Genomic DNA, 24,841 nt, shown 5'->3' on the forward strand with positions numbered 1-24,841 from the left:
CATCGGAGTTTTCTATGTTGCTTTGTAGCAGGGGAAAGACTGAAGTCTCCAATAAATAGCTTTGCATACCTCTTCATGTATTCAACAGCCCTAGCCTGTGGCCTGTTATGCAGTACAGTTTGCGTTTATGCACTGATGTTTGTATCTGCCTGAATACTATAGAAGTGACATTTCATGTTAGCTTGCTGGATTGTTCTTTTGCACAGGTATAAGAAACAGAGAAGGGAGGAGCTGGCAAAACATTACATGACAAAAGCAGCTGTCTCTGAAGTGAACAGTGCTGCAACAACTGCCAAGGGGAAAGGTGTGCCAAAACCTGGTGACGCAGAAGGCCACGTCGACAAGAGTGTGGGCACGGAGCGGAGAAATGCGGCGCCGAGTGTGCGAATGACCAAGGCTTCCCGGTGAGCTTTTCAGTATCTACAGAGGTGCCTAAAGGATTACACACTTGTGATGCAGCACAACACTGAGATAATGGGTTGGCTTAGTGCTCCAGGGAACACGGGTTCTCGTTATTTTTCATTTGCTGCTGTGTGAAGTCTGCAGCATGCTGCTGTTCTCATCGCTGCCAAGCTGGTGATTTCTTGGGATAAGTGGAGAGCTACTGAAGTTATTGGTACTTGTTTGCAGATGTTTCTTTTATTATGCTAGGGAGGTTTTGATGTTGAGCTCTGGACGTACTTGCGGATTGTCAGATTACTTGGGGATTGTCAGCTTATGTCGGAGCTCTACAGTGCTAAGTACAGTCGGGGATGAAATTTCAAATTGTTCACATGTAAGCCTTGCTTTGCGATTGGCATAGCAGTGTTGAAGGTACTGGTTAATTGTGAACTTTCTCGCTCTTTCTTTATGAAGTCTTGTAAATCCTGACTGACTTTGGCTCATTCCATCTTTGCTGGCAGATCAAGTTAGTTTATAAACACCATTTCGGAAGTGCTTGTCCATGTCTGTATCCCCTGTGTGCGTGTAAATTTTCAGCACTTCCAAAATGACTCCAGTTTCATTGAGACAAAGTATGAAATCTTTCTTGGCAAGACTTGGACCTTACATGCATTGAATGTGTACTTGGCCAGCACAAGTGAACTGCATTCTGGAATTTCGGCTGTGCTTAACATCTTTCCTGTTTTTCTCTCCCTTAGCCTTCGTGCACTCTCCCATGCTACCAGTGCTCAAGGTGCCTCAGGTATGACACTGCTTACATTCTCTGAAAGCATTCTTTGCTGTCCATTTCATTCATCACTGGGCAAGAGCAGTGCAAGCCTTTTTCTGTTTATTTTAAACGTGAAAAATTGTGTATAGGTGCAGTCTGCAGAAGGATGCTCGTTGAGATTTGTTACCAGTTTTCACCACCTGAGGTAGCCAAATTGTCTGAACCACCACTACAAAAGTGTGCCCCCTAACCTGTGTGTAGCTTTGGCATGAAGGATATTTTTCTCCCAAGGTACCCCTTGTGGCATGGACTTGTGCAATTTTTTTCTTTTTTTCAAAACAGCCGTACCATGCACAGTCAATTTAACTACAAGAACTCACAGCTGAAGTCTTGTTGTCATTTAGCACGTTCTGTCAAATTAGTCAACGACCTTTGTACCCAGCCTTGGTTAACATGTACTGACAGCATACATGTTCTGCTCATTGCAGTATTGATTTCTTACCCCCTTTGGTCACTTTTGTCAGTTTTTGGTCACTGTTAACTTATAGCATGCCACGAACGGCTGGAGCTTATTTCAAACCCTTTGCAGCAAGCTGCCTAAAACCATATCAGGACAGGCATTTGAAGTTAGCATAGAAAACTGCTTTTAAGATGTATCCCTCCTTGTTCCGCATAAATTCTGGTGTGGCTCCAGAGGACGTGCTGTCTGTCGTTTGCTTGTTTTGCATAAAAGGCTTACAATAAGCTGAATTGTTCACGTAATTACTCTTTCTTATCGATATCAGTCGTAAGAAGTTTAATTGAGACCATGAAAGCAGTGTTGTCACAATGTGGGCCTACGAGGACCCAACCCAAATTGCATAATTGAAGCAGGAATGTGGCATCTTTTCCTTCCAACCTAGGCATGCTCCTTGCGACAAATTTTGAAAAATATTCCTCTTACTGGATGATTTGTGACTGATGGGGTTACATTCTTGGCAACCTTTTTTTTTTCTCTCATGCTTTAATGCCATGACGCAGCTGAACACCCAAAGCTGGAATTGTCTCATCGAGGGGAGCGGCAAAGCCTAAGGCCTTTGGATTTGAATGACAATATCCCATCTAAGGTGAGAACAGAAGCATTCTTTCAGATTTCTCGCATCCTGCAGAAGAACAGTGAAGACTCAGTGGGTACAATATTTATTGCACTGTATCCCACGTTAGCCTGACTTGATGGCAAAATTGTACTGAAACTATAGAGATAGGTACTTAGCTCAGTAGACTTGCTTGCCTTTTACTAGTTGATTATTTATGCCAGTGCATTGTAATCAAACCTTACTGGCCAGTGCAGATTCTTGTGCCACAGCACGTACAAGAAAATGAAATCAATATGAAAGCACACGCAGTGCAAATACTTGTCTGTTACACTAGTGAAAATATTCCAATCTTTGGAGCTTGCTTTTTATGTCTTAAGTCTTTATGTAGTGGTCAAAAGGTGTGGTGCAAAACTCCGAAGTTATTTAGATAAATGAGCCATATCAATTTGCTTTGATCATGCTAGGTGATGCTGTTCTCAGCTGTGATGTACTGAGTGTGATCATTTTAGAGCGAAGGCAAAGGCTACTTTCATATGCCTCTGCCATATAACTGAGAGAAGTTTCTCATTTATTTGGGGAGAGCTGGGAAAAAGAAGCATTGGGCACCTGGCAAATTTATGCCTTGCATTGTACTAATTGGCAGTAGTTCTTGTAAAAAAATAGTCCTTATAAAACAGTGACATTGAAAACCTAAAGTAGTGAAGTTCAAAGAGCAAAAAAATATTGCTCTTCTTCCTTTGTATTGATATGCACACAGTATAAGTTGCTGCGTATTTGCATGCTTGTTGTACAGTGTAGTATTGTTTTTGTGCAATATGGTATTCTTTTAAGGGACTTTGCTAAGCTAGCGAACAAAAAGGTATTATGGTTGGTTAATTGGTGCATTAATTCTATTTGATTTGCCTTATTCTTATTTTTGCTTACACAATACCTTTTTTGTCAACACCTGATCTCCAAACAACACTGAAAGAACAAACTTACTAGGTGAACATTTCTGCGGAGTCCCTAGTTCCTCAAACTACACCAGCATGTTACAAGCTGCCATCTGGTGAACACGGTAATTGATATAACCATCTCACCCTCGGAAGAAATTAAGACCAATTTCCGCAGGTAAACAGACTACCCCTGGTCTTGACAGAATTCACTATACTATGCTTGCACACCTTTCTTAGCCTGCTGTACTGGAAGTTTCGAAGTTCCTCGAGAAAATATGGGAAACGGGTGAAATGCCAGAGGCATGGAAAAAGCTGTTTAATGTCTTTTCTAATACCCCGGTCACACGGGCACTCTAAAGGCACTTTGAACTAATGCTCCTTTACGCTCCCAAAGGAGCACTACTTCAAGGGAGTTCGTCCGTGCTACACGGTCGCGGAACGACCTTCGCAAGAAGTTTTTAGCGCCCTCATCGGCGAAAAGCGTTATTAAAATTGCAAACCTCACTGTAGATGTAAATACAGAAATGTCGCATTTTTTTTAGTAAATTAGTTTTATAACCGTATTATGTTAAAGCAACGCAATTTTAACTGCAATAATGACATGATTTTCCAAGTACAGAGCATAACATCACAGTGCTGGCCACACTGAGCCGTGGCTACCGTGACGCTCGTATATCTGGAACGAGAGTATGGCGTGGTGAGACTGCCAAAAAACAAATGATTTTATATTTTAAAACACCACTAATCTTATAAAGTGAATTTATAAAATTAAAATTGAACGTTTCTTTTCTCAATTTATTTATGCTGTTAACTCGCTGGGAGAGAGAGTACTCCCTTGAAGCCTCAAAGGACGAACTCGAGCTGCCTTGTTTCGAAGCTCCTTTGAGCTAGGTGTCCTTTGGCGCGTCCGTGTGGCAGCGCGCGTTCGTCCTTAGAGTAATGGAGCATTAGTTCAAAGTACCTTTACTGTGTCCGTGTGACAGGGGTATAAAACCTGAAAAAGCAGTGACCTTCCCTTGTAGTATAGACAGGTTACACTCACAAGTTGTCTTACAAAGTCGTTCGAAAGTATTGTAAATGCTAGGCTCAGATTCATCGTTAAGTCACGTGGACTCGTTAACATACACCAGTGCAGATTTAGAAAGGAATGTTCAACAACAGATCACCTCATCAGTCTTGAACACAATACGGGAAGCATTTCTGCATAAACACTGTCTTTCATGGTTCTTTGACCAAGAAAAAGCCTCATTACTTCGGGATTTAGTATCCTGCTTGACGTAGTCAACCTAGGTATTCGCGGGAAACTGCTCATCTGTCTCAAGAACTTCCTATCGAACTGCACATTTTAAGTGTGGCAAGGCACAACACTATCAGAAATTTTGTTCAAGTGAATGTACAAGCTTTGCCCATAAAGTTTTGAGACTGATTTATTTTCATCTCTAGATATGATTCCCAAAAACAAATGTTGGTGCGTATGTGTAGTGCCATTTTTTGTGGCTAATCTGAGCTCTTTATGTTAATTTCTGTGGCAGCCGCTAGATGGCACTGCGTGTAGAAAAACATGTCACTAGTCGTCTGCGCATTCTTTTGTGAGTGAATATGGAGAGATGGACGTCCACCTCGACCAACGTGTAAACGTAAAATTCTGTGTGAAGCTTGGCAAGACATCCACACAGACGTATGAGCTCCTTCGTGACGCTTACTGGAACGAGACATTATCGCGGGTGCGAGTTTTCGAGTGGCACAAGAAGTTCGTTTCGGGGAGAACATCGGTGGAAGACGACACAAGGCAGGGGCGCCTTTCAGCCTGACGGAATGAAAACAACGTGGCTCGGATCAGGGAAATCGAACAGCAAGACCGCACCATTAGTCCGCATGCTATCAGGTGCTTTCGACATTAGTAAGACAACATGCCACCAAATTTTGCGCGGGAACTTGGGGAAACGAAAGCTGAATGCCAGACTTGTGCCACACTCCCTCACACAGGACCAGAAGGACACGCGGGCATCAGTGAGTGCTGATTTGTTCTCCGAGGCAGAGAACGATGCTGCATTCATCGACAGCATCATTGCTGAAGACGAAACATGGTTTTTTCAATACGATCCTCAAATAAAGAGGCAGAGCGCCGAATGGCAGTCCACAAGCTCTCTGACGTCGAGAAAGGTGCGGCAACAGAAGACCAAAACAAAGATGATGCCGATAGTTTTTTTTGATGCCAGAGTTCGTCCCACAAGGGCAGATGGTGAATCAGTAGTTCTATATCCGCGTCCTCCAACACATGCATGATGCACTGCGACGCCGTCGCCCTGTCTTATGGGCATCTGGACAATGGCGCCTTCTCCACGATAACGCAAGGCCACACACTGCTCTCAGCGTGACAAAATTTCTCGCCAAGAACAGCATTACTGCACTTCCCCATCCGCCATACTCTCCTGACCTCTCCCCATGCAATTTTTTCCTGTTTCCTCGTGTGAAGAGAGCCTAAAAGATCACTGGATGGGGAGCGTGGAGGCCATTCAAGATTCCATGACAAAGGAGCTGACAGCCCCTCCAAAAGAAGCATTTTGCAATTGTTTCCACGACCTCAAGAAGCGTTGGAAGCTGTGTATAGACTGCAACGGAGACTATTTTGAAGGGGTGCTGCGCAAATGATTTCAATGTTAAATGCATTTTTTTTTTTAATTGACTCAGTCTCGGAACTTTACTGACGAAGGTTGTAGTTTCACAGGGTTATAATCAAAATGAACTCGGTAACCATAGCATTACCAAAGTTCATCATGTATTCAGCCTATGTGGATGGCCTACAAATAGCATGCAAGTCTTCGTGTATATCAAGTTGTGAAAGGCAAATATCGATTGAAATAACTTACCTAGTTGGGTCAACAAATTTTTTGTGCGAAAAGCAGTAGCCGTGCTATTACTGAAGTGAGGCATACAAACCATTCCCAGTCACTATATGAGCGGAACCTAACTGCCTGTAAAATCGGAACATAAAATCCTTGAAGGCTGACGCTTCTCGAACTATCAATATTGTCAGTGTTATCGCTCAAACATTATGGCTCAGACACAACTTGTCTTTTACACATATACCGTTCCCGAGTACGTTCTGCTTTAGGTTGCGGGTGTACGGTATACGGATTAGAGAGGTCGTCTTATTTGTAATGGCTAGACCTGATGCGCAACTTGGGACTACGTCTTGCAACAGACGTATACAGAATCTCATCCTTAACTAGCCTTTATGTTGAAGCCAATGAGCCTCCCCTTGAATATAGAACTATGCTGACATGCGTGAATGTCCTTCATTCGATCAGTTCAAAAGCACCTCTGCTACCCCATAGTCACCTAGTGCATGTCCAGAACAATATTCTGTAATAAGGCACAAGCAGTGAGGCCATTACTAATGCTATTTGAGGATAAATACTATGAACTGGAGTTACTCGAAACACTACCAGGTACGGCGTACAAGCCCAAACCACTTCTTTTGCGGTACAATTTACCTACAGTGCGCGATCTATCCCCTGACTTGCTTTCATAAGAAACGAACCGCACAGGAGCACATCATACACGGATACCCTGCTCTTAAAGAAAACTATGTGAATTACACTGAATTTTATAGTCTAATTAAAAATAGCCCTTTATGTAGAAAATGCAGTTGTACAAGAAAGCTGAGACAACAATACGGTTACCACAGAGCTCTTCAATCTTTACAGCCAAATGCTATGCTATCTGTATTGCAATCTGAAAAGTATTGCAAGAGGATATTAAGAAGAGTATAATCTACAGACTCTCTGAGCATTTTAAAACCATCACACTGCAGGAGATAAAGAGATAGGAGATAAAATCTACAGTATAGCCACAGCCAAAACATCCGGATAAGAGACCAAGATATGCTGGGTCAAGCAACGTTTGCATAGCTGGTAACGAAAGAGCAGGTGTTTGTGCAGCACAAGATCACCAAAGCAAACTAGAGAAATTAAATATTCCGCACAAAGCTTGAAACTAGTAGAGTGAACTAATAAAGAAATGGCAGTCCACTTGTGATGATGAAATCAATAAACTGCACCTGGTAAAGCCTAGCCTTGGCAAATGGAAGTTGTGTCAGCATCAATAATGCTTTATTGAAGTCTTCTTGTCATCTTCACATTGGACATAGGCATCTTGCTCATACCTTCATACTCGTGAAACAAAGAAAGCTTTTTTGTGAACTATGTAGTGAAGTGGTCACAGTAAACCATATTCTATTCTCATGCAGAAAACTTGGAAAACTAAGCAATGAACGCCTTTCACTGTATTTTACGACAACACGTCCCTTTCCACCCCAGGTTGCTTTTAGGAGGGAATGCAATAGTAGACTTGTTACCAGTTGCCAGATTCCCAAAAGAAAGAAATGTCATCGGCAAATTGTAATTCTTTCAGCCACTAGTCCGAACTAGTCCGCCAACACAGCAGTGAGATCTTGCCAACCCTATGTTTGGCACATGATAGCCTCAGCTGCTTATGTGCCATAAAACCCCACACAATTATTTTGCTTAACCATTTACAGGTTGATGTTATGCGAGCTAAATGAAGCTCAGGAAGTCTTTTTGACATTTGGTAAAGTGAGAAGTAAACAATGTTATAAAAAAGTTTCTATAACATGTAGTGAGGTCATTACCTACGTATATAATATGGTTTATCATTTAAATGTCATTTTGTCTTTTTAGATGGTGTGCATACCAACCAAAGCGACTGATTGATCTAATCAATCAAGGGCCTTTAATTATTAAGATCAAAAATCTAATCGAAGCCCATTTCTAAAGGCATACTCTATTGAGAATGTGTTTGTACTGCTGTACCTTGCAAAGAAAGTGCATCTCTGAAATTGTTATTTGCATCCTTAAATTTGATTATTATGCAGCTGAATCCAATAAAGTACAGTGCTGAAATGTGAAAGGTTTCCTATAGTTTGGAATCCTTCGGGCACCATGCTTAGCGTTCATTGTTCTGTTCATGGGTGCAGCCTTCATCGTGGAGGATATTACAATAGACACCCATTAAGACTGACTACATTACAACGAAATGTTAGATAAGATAAATAATCTAAGCCCATTTGGTTGGTTTCCCATAGGGCTTAATGTTAAAATTAGTCTTGAACTGATCTGAGTGTTCTTCAGTTAAGACGATTCTTGAGCAGAGCTTTCGCAACAACCGTGAACCTGGCCAATCCTGCGCAGCAGCACTCGGAAGGCATCTATGCGGTTTAGAATATATAGAATATAAAATGCTTCTATGCAAGAACGCGGGTCCCTACAAGATGGCTTCTGCACACCTTAGCGCACAACTGTGAAGTCTTCTAGCAGCACCGCATTTTCTTGGTGGGGGAAGCTTTCTGCCGGTCCAGAAAAGGCTGGGCATAATCGTGCCTGCTCTGGCACAGACATAGTCAGATCTCTGCGTTGAGCTCGCGTATCACGTGACACGTGTTGCTTTCAACAGACTAAAGGGTTCATATGGGCATAGTGCACCCGCTTGCTGACTTTGGGGTTTAAATATTCTGGGGCCTCATTTTCAACTGATGCAGTGTAGCAACACGCATCATCACGGCACAGAGATAGCCATGTATCGGCGCCACGCACATTGCTTGCGGCGAAAGGGGCATGGAGTTGGTAACAGTTGTGCTGCAGATGGAGAGATTAGAGACAGTGTACCCAGCTGTGTACCTTCCAAATGCTTGGAACAGGATGCAAAGCAAAAATCAGAAACACATACAAATAGCAGCCACTGTGGAATACAGTGAGAAAAAGACTGAAATAAGAAAACTGTGCCAGTGCAGTTTGGTAGTAAGATAACGTGAACTTATTTCAAGCTCTGTCTTTAGCTCACTTCATGCATAGTGCAATGAGTGCTCTGTTTGCGATTATTCTCTCTGAAAGGCTTTATTCATTGTTTTCAAGTAACATATATTTTGGACACGCATAGCATGCTGGCATCTTTTTTTAGGGGCACTTCTTTTAAGACAATCTTTCTGGTCCCTTCAAGTTCATCCTGAAGTTTACTGTACGTCGATGAAAGCTTGGTCCACTTCTTGTGTATGCAGGCTCAGGGTTTCACTCGTAGTAGCCGGTCTGAAAGCAAGGCAGCAGCCGGGTCAGCAAAAGTGTCTGCTGAAAAGAGCCCTTTAAAACGGAAACCACCGACAACTGTCAGGCCGTCACCACCACGAAGTACAATGGGTAAGTAGCCTGCCTGAACAGATTCTCATCCCTGTTGCTTGGAAGAACACGCATCACGCTTTTACTTGGCTCTGGAGTTTCATGAGTGTTGCATGAAGATTTTGTTACTTGTTTAAAGAAACGTAGCAATCAAGCCTGCTGCATTGTTCCTGGCATATTGTTTGGTCGCTCAGTTTACTTAGCAGTAGCAGCTGCTGGAGCAATTTTACTAGACCATTCAATTACACTAGAATTGGTTCTTGTCTTCTGCCACTGTGTGTAATTAGCTCAACAAATGACAAATATGTATGTGCTCTTAGCCACAGCAGTTAGCCAAGCCTTGAACCTGTTCTTTGGCACAAAAAAGATTCCATTAATATTGATTCTGAAACATCCATTTACCTTTAATGTCTGCGCAAAAAAGACTAGATGTCACCTATTGGTAGGTTGTGCATTTTTGCTTACACCTAAGGCTAACCCTGTTGAGTACTTCGAAAAGTTGGCAAAAAGTTACCTCTCTCTCTAGCCTTCATAAGCGTTAATGGGTTGTCAGTAAATAGGTTTGTTTGTGAGGCTTCTTTGCTTTTGATACTGATGTATTGCATGTTAGACCTGCTGCAGCAGCAGACAGTCTGTGCAGTAATGGGCCAGTTATGCTTCAATGAAGTACATTTTCTTCGACGTACATGTAAACCATCTATTAAGGAAATTTCATCGTTAGTGGTGCAGTCAAAGCAATCTTGAGGCGGATGAGTTTGCAGATGACTGCAGTAGTTCGTTCTGTGCACTGAACTACTTCTAATTTTTGTTTTGTCGTGTTATTTTCTTTAAAGCGATCGCTTTACTATGCCAGCCAGCGAGCCATTTCGTCTCGTCGCGCCGTATGCCGTATGTAAGCAGCCGTATGCTGTATGTAGGCAGCCGTATGCCGTATGTAAGTAGCCGTATGCACTGGCCGACGAACGACCTTGAGCCGCCGTTGCCTAGCAACACCGTAGCCGCGCTCCAACAGGTGGCGCCGCCGTCGATGCTGCTGCCGTTGCCGCTCGCTCCACCAGATGTGCTCCGCTGGGGTACAGGGAGAGGAGTCACCTTGCGTGGGGTATACATATACGTGCTTCGCCTCAGTGTATTGTAGCCGTTATGGAGAGCGTGAAAGTGGTGCAACAACGACAGAACGAAGCGAGGAAGGGGCAACGCGCTTAAGAGACTCCAGAAGAACATGCCGCACGACTCGAGAAGCGTTGTAACGAAGATGCGGCTAGAAGTCGTGCCACGTCCCAGAGTGACTCTTCAGCTGCTGAAAGAGACCGGTTTGAGTTCTTGAGAGCGTCGGAATGAGACGCTGCGTAGACGACGTGCCGAGGAAACGAAGCTTTCGCAATTCAACTAGGGTTAACCAGAGCTAAACCACAGCCAATTTTTTTCACTTCGCTGCTGTTGATGGTCCAAAAAAGCTGCCATTTAGTTCTGGCTGATGTGCTGCTTGATAGACAAAAGCAGGGTGTTATGGTTTCATTGAGCCGCTAAGTACTGTTAGTGATACTCTGTGTTTTCTGCAACAACTGAAATCTGTGTTAGCATGTAGAAGTCTCATTGCGAGTCGGCGCACTGTTTCCAATTGTATGGGCTTTGTAAACCTTATACTCTCATGAACACAGCCCTCCTTTGATTGAAGTGAATGCAGCATTGCTCATTTAGCTAGTTTATACTTACTGTACAACATCCTGCCCATTCAGTGAATCCTAGAGTTTGTGCACGTGTCTGCTTACCGTAAAGCAAAGCTGGATGCCATTTTCATGTCATTTTACTGGAATGTTCGAGGCAAACAAAAATGAACCTGTCTGAACACAGAACAGATACCACTTTTATTTTATTTTTTTACTTTGCATGAGTCTGTGGTAAGTCTTTTCTGGCTGCCTCCCAATTGGGCTGCATTTTGTGCAGTCTGGCAGCTGCTCCTCCTCCTTTCCCATGGCCTTCCCTCTGCAGTGGACTCTTCCACTTGGCTTTTGTTTGTTTGTGTCTGGCCACGCTGTGCTCACTTGACACCCAGCCGTGCTTCCAAAATAGCAGCACTCCCCTGCTCCTTTGGGCCCCTCCTCCCCTACGGCAGCCCTCACCCCTGCTCGAGCCTCCCAGCCAACCCCGGTTGCCCCGCTTTTCGAAACTGCTTTCACGGCTAGAACCAAGTTTCAAAGCCAGCCACCCACTTTGCCTCGTCGCTGTGCGCTGTTTTCTCCGGTCGGTGGGTCTCCATGCGGAGATGCTGCGTCGTGCGCTGAATGTGCGTGCTGAGGGCTCATCCAGGGTCTTCAAAGTGACCTAGTGGAGTTGTCTCGGTGCTTTCCTCGTGTGCTGAAGGCCTTGTTGCTGAGGAGCCCTGTGTGGAGGATTGTTTGCGGCGTTTCTTTGACAGGTTGGCTCGCACTTCTCTCCTTTCTTCATTCGTTCAATGGTAACCCTAACAGTGCATTTGCACAAATGAAGGTGGGTGTGTGGTTTCGAGACAGTGAGGTTTGAAAAGGTGGCAGAAGCTTGTTATGGAGGTGTAAGGACACAAGGATTTCTAGCTGCACGATTTTGCTCTGCTCTGGATTAGTTTCATCTGTGTTGTAGCTAGAATACCCGTGTTGTGCTGTCCATTGCTCAGCTTTTGTACAGCTCTTGTTTCAAGCATCCTGGGCATTTTAATTGTCAGTTCAAACTTAAACCCTCTCTCTTTATTTTAATGAGAAGAGAAACCTGGTCACTCACTGCCATGATGACAGAGAGCAAAATTTTGTTATAGCTACCTATTGTACTTGATTTGAGGATCGTTGTCATGATGCCAAGAAAAACAATTGTGTGGTTTCTCGTACACTCATGCAGTCCACATTGCAAAAGCAGGTAATTGGGAGCAAGAAAAATTACATGCTGGCAGATATGAGGAAGCAAGGTCTTCAGGTTGTGCAACAGCTACATGCTTTTATATCGATCTGCTGCTTCAAAGCACTGCACATTGCTGGCATAGGTACTCACCGTACCTTATGATAGGTTCTTTTTTCATCAGGAAATGGGTCAGAAGTGAGGGGTAAGCAATAATAAAGATGGAATACTACTTCATTAAGGATCAATCATAGCAAATAAGATACTGGCTAAGTTACATGCAATGATGCGTGGTCATTGTGGCTTCACTTTTGGTGCTCAAGGTTTTGACAGGGCTGCTCTATATCTTTGTGCAACTTTTTGTGCTGATTTAAAATTTTTCGTTTATGTGGCTTTCATTTAGGTGGCTAGTATATCGCTAGAACCAAGCAGAATACTACCAAGATCTCTGTATTTGCATCATAATTTCATCGCATATTGTGGTCACCTGTTCTCTCTAAATCCGATACTACTCTTTTTTTTGTTGTCATTTTAAGGTCATTTTCAGTTTCTGTAACTTTATGCAGATTGCACATTACAGCATTGCTTATAACTTTTGTTTACTTCATGTCATCGTTGTAGAGAGTGCTATGATCAGTCACACTAGTCTTCGATTTAAACTGCATCCTCAAATGTCCAAATAGGCATATGGCACGGGCTGTCAGGTGTGGCGTTTTGGCCCGAGATTTTGGTGCCAACAGCATAGTAATGATCTAAAGTCTTTTATGTAACCCTCGATTAACGAAGGCATGCTTTTTCCAGTTCTTTCTTTTGTTTTTGCATAGAACTTTTTGGTGTTCTTATTTTGCCACAATTCGCATGCACATACAATGATGCTGGTTTTGGAACATCATAGTCAGTTTTTATACGTTAATTACGTTATCAAAGGGCAATTTTTCATTCTGCAGCAATGCTGTTCAGTGGCTGTTGTCCTGGATAAGAGAGCTGAACTTCAAAATGAAATCGCTGTACTCTGATGAACACTCTCTAAATTGACAGAAGTGGCAGTTTCCATGGAAACTTGGACTATGATGAAGGAAAATAATGCAGCGCATTGCATAGTGTTCTGAAACCATTGAGAGTTGCAAAGTTTGTTTTCCAGCATGAGCATGGGCTCATTCTGGTGGGATGCAGTGCTTTTTCATTTAGCTAGTTAATTTAGTGGAATGACAGGTCTTAAGAGGTTGGAAACCTTGTCATTTGTACAGTCTTTTACAAAATTATTGCATGTGGTGCTGGGGTTAAGCCCTTCATCTTGTATTTCTTCTTCAAAGCATTCATTGCCTTCCTCACTTCGTCAGCATGCAATGTCATATAAGGCCTTTGTCATGAGCATGTGCCATGACACTTGACATTGAGTGGTTCAATTTTTCTGTTTATTTCAGTAGGGGCCATATGTCATTAAAAAAAAATGGAAATTAATGTATTATGAAAAATGTGAAAAGTGGGCAAATCAGTGCGTTATAGGCACAGTGCATACTCCAGGTGATCCCACAACCACTCTGGGCAGTACTGCCAGGTTGCCACTTTTTGAGTCATCCAGACGCACCTCTTGGTTGTCCATTGCTTAAGAAAGCATGAGGCTGAAGAATAATGTATTGTTCCTTCTGTGGGGCTTACCTTAAAGAGAGACTGATCATAGCTGCATTGAATTTATGTTCTTGGTAAAGATTGACTCTTTGGGGCTTGTTCGTCGTTTGCCTCATTCATTGCTGAGAAATTTGGAGTTGAAAATTAATGTTCCCTTCCCATTAGTTCGATGTGTAGATATGGGCTGTGCGATTGCCAACTGGAACTGGCTGGTGAGGGGGTCTGCAAGAAAATGTTCTCAAAAAGAAGAGATCTACAAAGAAAAAAAAACACTGTTAGTGATATCGTCGTTAGTTTGTGAAAACTGCGGGGTTGCGGCAGCGGTATCTGCCCTTCATTTCTTGGCCTTTTCTAGTAAGAGGTCAGTTTTAAATTAAAGTAGTCTCGTGGTCATTATAGTGGGATAGTCGATACAGGCCAGCTTCAGTTTTTCTGAAGTTTTTGCTTAAAATGGGCAAGCTGTTGCTCAAGGATGAGCATGCCCATGATGGAGGCGCAAGCTGTATAGGATAGGGGCTGAGTTCCTCCAACGTCAAGAAACATGCTGCCATCTATAGTCGGAGTTGAAGTGAGAAAACTTCACTTGTGGTCAACACACCACCAGAAAGCATGCAGCTTGGGAACGCTGCTGGGCAATGTGCAATACTCGCACAAAACGCATGGTGAAACAGCCCATTGCTGTTTTAGTGGCAATGAACTGCTTACAACTTTCCTTGTACTCCTGTTGAGCTTGCTCAGCAAATGCTGTTGCTGAAGTGAAAGCTACGGTGCCAGTCTGTTATCAGTCTTGCGAGCCAAGACTGATTTGTGAATGGCCTGTGCACCTCACTGCAGTAGCTGTGATAAGTAGGCATACAGTAACACAAGTGTCATAAACTGATGCACCATTGTGGTATGGGAAACAGCTTTGCGAATTGGTTTGCTAGCACTCTCTAGACCCGCCATGGTGGCTCAGTGGTTAGGGCGCTCGGCTACTGATCCAGAGTTCCCGGGTTTGAACTGGACCGCAGCGGCTGCGTTTTGATGAAGGCGAAACGCTAAGGCGCCCATGTGGTGTGTGATGTCAGTGCACATTAACGATTCTCAGGCAGTCGAAATTATTCCAGGGACTACTGCACCTCTTTCTTCTTTCACTCCCTCCTTTATCCCTTCCCTTACAGTGGTTCTGGGGTTCAGTTCAGATGTGGGCCAATATGTGAGACAGATACTGCGCCATTTCCTTTCCCAAAAACCAGTTTTCATTTTCAATTTCTTGCACTCTGCAGCTCTTCAGTAGACCTACATCCATGCACGGCGCTCCAAAACAGCACACATTGCTGACTCTGAGAAAGCAAAAGAAAAGTTTAGTGGACGAAGGTGTTGAACACTTGTTTTTTCCCCAGTGCTGTTTTGAGAAGAAGAGAACCTTATACATGGCAAATTTTTCCCTTTCTTGCATCTTGCAGCACAACTCCTTGCGACCATCATCACTAATAATATGGCAGTGATGTTTTCCTTATTGATTGTATATTTGTTGACAAACATGCCAGTACAGGGGTGTCCTCATTAGCGGTAGTTATACCTGTACAGTGCCTGTTAGTTGGAGCATGGCTTTTTGTTAATTCATCATTGGCATCTATGCTTTTGACTTGAAACTTCCTGGCTGCAATGCGTGTGTTTGTCTCTTGCAGTGGATACCTAATGTTTTTTTTTACATGCAAAAACAACGCTGCGGGCTGTGAGGTGCACTATAGTGGAGGGTTCTGGATTAGTTTCGGCTACCTAGGGTTCTTTAGCATGCACTAAAATGTCAGTGCACGTCTGTTGGAAACCAGTTGCAAAAGCTGGGTTTGAGCCCGAGAACTCGTGCTCAGCAGCTGAGGGCTGTAGCGATTTAACCAAGGCGGCAGGTGCCTCCCACTGTAGAAAACAAATGCCATGCTTTTACATATTCAGTTTAAGGAATACTGAAGACGAATTGAAGCTGACCTGTATCGACGGGGTAGCGCATTTTAATTGCAGAGACCACTCTCGCCAAAAATGGAGCTTTTATAAGCTAGAAATCTCCAAACGGTGTCGCCACCACTGCGTGGGTCGACAGATTTTTGGACGTGAATCCCCAAGTCTACGCTACACTGCCATTTTCTTCAAAAGGGTGGCAACCAGTCCGTCTCAATGTAGGCGACACGAGTTTGAAAGTAGTGGCAAAACTTTTTTCTGCCATAAATGAGTCATTTGCTTTCAGACAGATGCCAATATACCTACGAAGAGAATTTTTAGATGTAATTCCTCAGTGACCCTTTAAGACTTAAAATTGAGTTATGATGAGCACCCTGCTGATTGAATATATGAAGGAAATGAATATATGTGCTCACAGGCTGACAGGTGGATTAACTGTCTTCCCCACTGTTTTTTTTTTTTTGTCTGGAAGAAACTGGACAGCCTGCATGTGGACAAGTGCATTGTTTTTTTCAAGAATTCGTAATGTTAAATTTCATGTTTCAGAGGATGTTGAATTCATAACATGTTCTGTAATGGCTGATGCATGCTTGATTGTGTTTTCAGGCCAGCTGCTATCACGCCGGTCTGGTCCCTCGGGAGACAACCCTAGACCAGTGTCTGATGAGAACCCCCAACCCAGTCGCATCGCTGAAGATCAAGCAGAGAACATTGTGCCTGGGGTAAGCTTTAAATCTTTAATTTGCACTAGGGCAACAAAAATCTAAAAGGCACCCGAACTAAGGTGCTAAATGTTCATTAGTAATTAGATTTAAATTTGTGTTGGTGAATGCAGCACATGCCTGAAATGAATGTGAGAAGTGAGTACGAGAGGACATTCAAAGTAGCATGGGAAGATTGAGCTTGTGCTCTAGCAGAAGTAGTTTTAAGTAACACTGGATACTTCAATATGTGAAATCTTTAAGCATGTAGACCGTAGTTTTTTTTTTTTTTTTTGCAGATGCTTCTGAAAACTTGTCTTTTTAAACCCGGGAGGATTTTAGCGTATGAATTTTAGCATCAATGTATATAGTTTTGGCATTTATTATCTAGCAGCAACAAGTAGCATTATGGTGGGCCAGTTCAAGCATTTTTAATTGTTGTACTTGGTTGGCTGAAAACTGAGGGAATTGTAATGAGGTGTCAGGCCATTGCAGTAGCAGATAATAGCTTTACATGTGCAAAATGCATTGGTTGTTATTGCACCAAACTGTTTTCTGGGTGTCTTGTCATATTGAAGAACTACTGTTGCTCACATGACTGATGTGCACTCACTGGCAGTAGCAACAGCATTTGCTCTCAGCCTTCAGTGACAGGCCTGTAAATCTTGCATCTGGTTATGTTATTGTATCTAAGAGATAAGTGCTTCTGTGTCAGCTCTTTTATTCTTATTGCTGTTGGAGTGCTACCATCTGAAACTGTTCACTGATCGATACAAGTGTTTAATGGTGTGCCTCATATCTTGCGGCACTTATTACAGGTAAGCCCGCAACTTGGTGCCAAGCCATTAGACGCCTTCGACACATTTGGAGAAGACGACGCCGCTGCTGCTTGCAGCAGTGCCGTTTTGGAAGAGGAACAACCTCAAGCTGGTGCATTCAACAAACATTGCTCAGCACTGCCAGATCTACCATGCGACGATAAGGAAGAACCGGCACCGCCGAAGGTGTTCAGCGTTACCTTTCACACCACATCCACGTCGTATTTGCGACCTTCAGGCCGACAAGCTCCCACTTCTGGGAGCACTGCTGCTCAAGTTTGGCCCAGTGAATTAAGAGTTTCGGGCGCTAGGCACTTGTCTAAAAGTCCTCCTAGGTTAACTAAGGCAGAAAGTCCATCCAGGACTACAAAACCTGAACCTCTGAGACCATGGACTAAGTCATACTCTCCTGTCAAGCAGCAACCATTGACAGTAAAAAGGGCAAGTAGCACTGAAGCAGACTGTAGCATCACTTCTAAGGGTAAGAGCTCAGCCTCTCAAAGCACTTCCGCTGCCACTGGAAGTCAAGAAATATTGAAACTGGGAACAGAACATCATAAACCAGAATCGGATAGGGCCCTTGTGTGTACTGAAAGTTCGAGAACTCTGCAGTCCAATTCAGGAGCGTCTGTCAACTGTACCTCCCCTGCACAGAGTGCAGTTTCATTGGTGCCAGCTAAGAAGGAATTGGTCTTTCCTGAGCCAGTGCTGCAAAGTGTTCAACTTGAAGCTTCAAAGAGAAGTACAAGTTCACTTGGTGAAGTGGCATTTGAGCAAAAAGAAGCTTCCTGTGAGGACGAGTCTGCCCCTGAAACAAGATCCGAAGAGCTGAAGCTCCAGAGAAAAAGTGAACGGAGTGCTTCGTTTTCAGAGTCTGTTCATGGCATCCTGAAAGCAAACACGAGGGAGGACGACAGCAGCAGGCCGCGTCATTCCATCCTGAAGAATCGCTCAAGCAGCTCGGAAGAACGAGACCACTCTCCCGAGCTTCACTCAATCCTCAAAAGCAAGGAGGACATTGCCAAGCCAGAGGACACTGCCAAACCCAAGCCAATTCTCAAGAAGCACGAGGAGACCTCTGTTCTTGCCGAGCCAAAGCCCATCCTGAAACGCAAGTCGGTGGATGAGGACGCCGAGGAGCGCCTGAAGCCCATACTCAAGAACCAGCAACAGAGGCGCTGGAGTCACGAGCACTCTCCTGACAAAGGAGACGCGGTTGTGGTTCGGAGGAGATCTCACTCTACCGAACTAGAGTCCAAGCCTGTGCTCAGTTTTGTAGAAACCCCATCGAGCACTAGTGCACGAGCCGGTGTAGAGCAGAAACCCGAACTTGGTAGACTTCACGAGTGTGTTGTGGTAGATACTGCAGTGACATCTCACAGTGTGAGACCAGTGCCAGAGTCCAAGGTTGTGAGCTGTCCCCCATTAGACAGTGCGTTAGAGCACTCTGACACAGATCTTCAGATTGATATCTCTCCGCCCAGGCCTGCTGTCGGAGAGGTCACTTTAGCAAGCAGCACATCCACTGCTCTGAGATCCCCGTAAGTTGAATGCTTCATTGTGCTGTCATATTCAGACATGTGGGAGGTTGGATAACCTTGATTGTTACGTGCTTCAAGTCTGGCGGATTACGCTCAGAGCTGAAAGTGAGCACAAAAGGTTTGTTTGCTCTCAAGGGCAATTTCTTCGTGTTTTGTCTAACTGCTCTTTCTAATATTTCTCTTCCTTTTTCATTCAAATTTTGGTGTCATTTATTACTGTCGAAATCTTTGAGTGTCATAAGACAGTATTCTGTTTGGTAAGTGCCTTAAGCGATAAAGCACTTGCAAATATGCCTCTAGCATTTTGCAAATGGTCACTCGTCTGGTTGCCTCTGTTCTGCAAGAAAATGGGCAATGTTAACTCACCATATCTGTTTGGAACCAAAAGATATAGAAGCAGAAGTTTAAGAGGGTTATTAGGAGCTAGTTGGTAAAACATGGGAAGCCTTTTCAAATTGTCTGCAATCAAAATAATTTGTGATGCATTTCAAATTGACTGGGCATAAACACGAACATCAGCGTTTTATCATGTTTGTTTGTCCTTGATGTTCTATATTGTGTATTGTCTCATAACCAGCTTTGCAATGCTTTCTGCTGTTATTTTTCTTCAGGCTTGTTTTAATAGTGACATTTGGCACTCTTGTTGCATGCACTGCTTAATCTTGTGCTGCGAGTTATGAAACTCAATATAAGCAAGTCTTTGGGGTTGCACCCTATTCAAAATGCATGGAGTAGCATATTTTCACCTGCAGAAGGAGATAACTGCTCCGTACAGGTAATCAGGGCAGTGGAAACCTTGGATAGTGTAATTGATAGTGGTAACCTTATTCAGGAAACTCTGTGCACTTACTGGCACCTGTTATTTGTGGGCCTTATTGTTCGTTGAGTGTCATAGGTTTTCTGGCTTCATTTCGATGCTAGTGTGACAAATGTGAAGCTTTGCTGAGTTGTGGCAGCAACTGCAGCTGAAATTTGTTTCGTTGGTGTTACTTCGTGGAGTTACTTTGTGCAGGGTTGCTTTGCAGAATGCAATAGTTGATGCATGTGTACCATGAGACTACAGTTCCTGAAACGTTGCAATTTAATGTAGAGCAAACAGCATGGTAGAAGTAGCCATAAAAAGCATCCGACATGAATTTGATATCAGAGGCGTTTACTGGTGTCGCACACTGATGTGCAGGCTAAAAAAAAATGGGAACAGTAGCTATTTAGTGTGTTGGAAAGCTTTTATGAAATTTCGACGTTGTTACTGCAGGACCCATGTTGGCTTTTCTGACGGTGCCTCACCACAGCAGAAAAGATATTTCCGAAGAAATGCATCATGCTACAAGACTCAACCTGTGACAGCCAGCGAGATCAAAGCTTCAGATAGGTATGTCAAATGCCACGTTGTATAGCTTACTTCTTTAACTGTACCGCTCTTCAGTTTTGTATGTGCTGTCATGTGCCTTTTGTTAGTTACGCTGGTTACACCACAGACGAAGTTTTGCCACTCAAGGGCACTCATGATTTCTGGTTTTTGACTAGCTGTGAGGTAATGGGCAATTTAATGGACACTGAGACTACAGAAGTATAATCTGAAAGAGAGCACCACTGAAAAGAGCTTGATAAGCAAGACAGAAAAAAAAACACAGGTGTCACCAGCACTGTCAGATTTTGCAAGTAAACTGCGCACATTGGCACCGAATTTTGGGTGCGGATTCCAGTGGCTATGCTATCTCTCCATTCACTTGAAAACGGCAGCAACCAGTTCTTCTCAGTGTTGTTGTCACGAGTTTGAATCGAGAAATGTTTACATTAAATCCTCTCGGCCATGAATTTTTACTTAGCACAGGATTTTTTTGGTGTTGTCTTCAGTCTCTCTGAAACACAAGGTGAGGGTACCTGGTGTTTATGCGTTTTCGACATACTCAACTGCTAACTTTGCAAACTCTTGGCTATGTATACAATTCTTGGCAGCTTTGTTTTTCGGCTACACTTGCAAGTTCCTTTCGATAATGGCATTCTTTTCCTGCCGCAGCAGTTGTACCCTCAGCTGGGGTAGTAATGTTTGTCATCATTAGCCATTAGTTTCCTGCAGGAGGAAGGCCTCTCCGATTTATCTTCGGGTACTGCCGTCCTTTGCCGACTCCTCTAAATTTTCTGCATATCTCTGCAAAATCCCTAATCTTAACTCCCCACTCCATATCTGTATCTGTCATATCCTTACATTTGTAGGCATATGACAATTCCATGTTCCTGCGTATTCCTTCATTTAAGCCTCTATTATAACAAGGTAGAGTGAGGGGCCAGTTGGTCACTTATTTGATTGAAAAATATTGAGTAAAACTAGTGTTATCTCTAACTGATGTTCGACCGATCTCTGGAATCTTTTCCTTCTCGTGATATCCACTCTTTGCACTAAGTGTTCGTTATCTGGTCTGCACATTACATGCCTTGCCCAAGTCTATCCTGCCCACGTAATTTCTGCTAATTTGTAATCTAATTTTTTTCTTGAATGCATTGCTTTCAGCCTCTAAAACATGAACTGTCTGATTCCAACAAATTTCCAGTGGGTTATGCTTTTGCTTTTTGTTTCCTGGGTTAATAATGAAGCATTGTGTACCCCTTGGTCTGGCATTTCACATTTGCTTTACTGCTGATGCTGGAATTGATTGCATTGTTCAGCTGTCAAATTTCTTTTTGCATCCAGCTTGGAATCTGTCCGGTCCTTCCGCAACCTGGTGCTGAAAGAAGCATTGTTGAGCATCTTTAACAAGGAAGGCTCACCGAGACAGGAAGCTCAAGCACACGTCAAGAAGCCGGAATATCCACTGCCTTACAGTCCGCCTCCCAAAAGCATTCGTCAGCAGCGGGAGCGTCGGCGCACTCTACCAGTTACGTCGGAGGAGGTGGAAGAGGCTATCAGAATGGATGCTGCGTAAGATTCTAATAATGTACTTATATTGCAGTTGTTTGTGTACATTTGAAATCCATTTTCATGCAGCTGTTTTGCTTTTTTTTATTGGTGTTCTAGTTTTGAATGCCTGAAAGAGGTTTGTGGAAAAACTGATGTAGCAACATGGTACTACCTTGATGTGAAAGTAAGGCAGCTAATGCCTGTCATGTGCTTTACTTAAAACGAATTTATCACAGGAGCAAGGGATAGCCAAGGGTATGGACAGCAAGTAATATTTGTGCTTGATATTGTGCATCGTGTGAAAACTAGGTGTTTCACTGCCGTAAGGTTTTTAATGGAGCTGCTAGCACACCTGAGTGACAGTTGCAAAAATATTTTGTAAGAAACCGCACTGTGATCTGCAATAGGGGCTGAAGTGTTCCCAATGCTCATCATATGTATATCAGAGTAAAGATGTAAAGGTATAGTATTTTGGCATGGGGTTTTAATTCATTGGTGATTCGATCATCTGAGAATTCAGCGGAAGGCTTATTCACATTTGTGCAGTCAGCCTTGCACACTGATAGTATCTGTAGCTAATAGTATCTGTTATAATAGCTGTGGTTGATCATGCATACTTGTTATTAGGAACAGTTGTTTACATTTGGTGCTAGAAACTAATGCACGTTCTGCACAGGAGGCTAAATAAATACCTCCAATGCAGGTCATTTTTGATGCATTAAGAAACCTGTGCAGATTATTACAGCCTTCCTAAATAAACCATGTTAGTGCTGAAAATACATTCTGAAATAGCTAATTTAGGTGTAATTCCTTGCATTGTTCCTCATATTTTGCTAGTTCTCTATGCAGTCGGTTCTTCAAAATTCAGAATTGAAAGGCTCCAAAAATTTGCAATGTTAGATTGAGAGGAGCATTTTTCCTGTTAAGAAGATTCCACCCTGATATGCGTTTGATTTTTCTAGTGGCATTTCAACAACTTCATTTCAATTTGCTTTTCATTTTACTCGAGCGTTCTGTGCTCTTGCAGTGGGCAGAAGAGGACTTCAAGCCCCATGAAGAGCATCGACATAGCCAAGGACGATGACTCTGCTGATCCTAGCAAATTAAGTGTGGCCGCAAAGGTTTCTATGTTCAAGAAGTCGGTGGCAATCGATGCTCCCCAGAATGGTGCAGAGCGTAAGCGGCCACCGCGATTTTCCATTGCCGAACGACGTCAGCGTGCCCAGACGCAGCCTGTGACCACAGAGGAAGTGCAGCTGGCAGCCAAAGAGATCAAGGAGCAGGACAAGCAGCCAGAGGTGAAGGAAGATGACCTGTCCAAAATGAGCCTGGCCGACAAACTCAAGATGTTCAACCAAAAAGTGAGTGCTGCTTTCTCGCTTTTGTTTTTTGTGAGGAAGCACTGTCTACTACATTTCGTGGTTGTTCCCTATCTGCAGTGAATTGTCAATGTCAGGCATGGTCCGAAATACAAACTTATGTTAATGCGATAGTGCTAGCTGTTGTCGCACCAAAACCACTCCGTCGGATGTCAAGAAATTCCGTGATTGGTCGAGACAGTGATAACATCACACATTTGACATGTCCTCAAAGGACCAATTGCAACGTGCTGCCAAAATTGAAATTTCATTGCCACTGGAGGAGATGGGAGGCTGCGACAGTATCAACATCCCTGCCGAAGAGTTACCCTCTCCGTAGCAGGGGATGTCAGTGTCAGGCGGGTGGATGACGTGTTAAACAAATAAATCTAATACCTTGCGGCCACAAGTGGGATTCGAACCTGCGGGATCAGATCAGTTTCGCTGGCTACTGCATTAGATGGCTACGCTATTCCTGCAGCCGAACATCCAGAGTTTTTAACTGCCAGTCTCTCGCACTGTGCTTTGGCTGCTGTTATCTCATCATCTATTGTGTGTAATGGATCCGTTCACACCGCTGTTGCATTGCACTCTTAAGATGACTTAAGTGGCCTCATAATTTCCTTATGCATCCTTATGCATTTCAGACACGTTGGGTCTCCAAGCACATGTATTTAAAGGTTTCGTTCAACTTGACTCAAAATTGGCATTGCTGGAACATCCACTAAGGTGGTGGAGCACTCAGTGCTGTGAAGTAAATTTGAGCTCCAGTCTGTGTGTTAGACGCTCTGGTCCTGCTACAGTCTAACCTGGTTATGATGGATATCATGATTCATCGCGCTTTGTTCAGTACATAAAATAATTGGATATACCCGAACCTGCTTATAACGAACTTCAGCATCAAATTCTTTACGCCCCGGTGGCACCAGACACCCGCACACTGAAAACAATTTCGGAGCTGTCACAGCTATGTCTTCGTCAACCGTCAAAAAAAGTCCTCGAAGACAACTTCTGTTGACATCTGGAACAGTGCCTGGAACATCGGCGAGTTCTTCCCACAGAGTGGCAATGTTGCTGTTATCTTGCATTGCGTACACCGCACTCACGCCTTCTGCACACTCAAGATGAAAGCAGTTCTGCATTGTCTTGTCATGTCTTGCCGGCCATGACTTGTCATCTCAATTGTGGCCAGCAAATTAATTTACAGCTCGTCATTAACCCGCAGTTTCACAAACAGCTGCTCAGCCATGCACTTCTGGCAGCCTAGCTTGAACGCATGGGTAATGCCTTGATAAAATGGCTGTAAAACCGTTCTGTTCAGTGGCAGGAAGGCAGGAATTTTTTTTTAGCGAGGCGCCACTATGGTATGCTGAACAGTTGTCCAGGAGGAGGCAAATCTTGCTCCCGCTTGTTGCAAGCTCCTCGTCCCGGTCAAACGGCCAGCCTCAAAACAATGTCCTGGTCATCCAAGCCTTGCAGTTCGAGTTGTACATAACTGGGAGCGAAGTGCATACTCTCAGGCACACGGGAAACTTGAACTTGCCAACGATGAACAGTCGCAGCTTTAAAGATCCACCATGTTTGTCGTGAGGAGTGTCATGCTGGTCTTGTTCATTTTCCTGCCATGGCACTTCTCATTTGGAGTGCCAAAGTCCTACTCGGCAGCAGTTGCCAAACTAAGACAGTTTCGTCCAAGTTGGAAATGTTGCACAGTTCGTACTGTTTTCTTACAGCACG

General features: G+C 43.6%; 1 protein-coding gene across 7 annotated transcripts in view; it reads left to right on the forward strand.

Annotated features, from left to right (window-relative positions):
- LOC144125615 (uncharacterized) overlaps nt 1–24,841 on the forward strand; it is a 272,073-nt gene that overhangs the window by 176,486 nt on the left and 70,746 nt on the right. For all 7 annotated transcript variants that reach the window (XM_077659145.1, XM_077659149.1, XM_077659146.1 and 4 more), the window contains 9 exons: nt 207–404; nt 1,140–1,183; nt 2,171–2,256; nt 9,238–9,373; nt 16,394–16,509; nt 17,307–18,847; nt 20,103–20,219; nt 21,540–21,767; nt 22,774–23,107. In XM_077659145.1, coding sequence (XP_077515271.1) covers nt 207–404; nt 1,140–1,183; nt 2,171–2,256; nt 9,238–9,373; nt 16,394–16,509; nt 17,307–18,847; nt 20,103–20,219; nt 21,540–21,767; nt 22,774–23,107 — 2,800 coding nt within the window. The remainder of the gene's footprint in view (nt 1–206; nt 405–1,139; nt 1,184–2,170; nt 2,257–9,237; nt 9,374–16,393; nt 16,510–17,306; nt 18,848–20,102; nt 20,220–21,539; nt 21,768–22,773; nt 23,108–24,841) is intronic.

This window comes from Amblyomma americanum, chromosome 3 (assembly GCF_052857255.1).
Source record: "Amblyomma americanum isolate KBUSLIRL-KWMA chromosome 3, ASM5285725v1, whole genome shotgun sequence".
Lineage (NCBI taxonomy): Eukaryota > Metazoa > Arthropoda > Arachnida > Ixodida > Ixodidae > Amblyomma > Amblyomma americanum.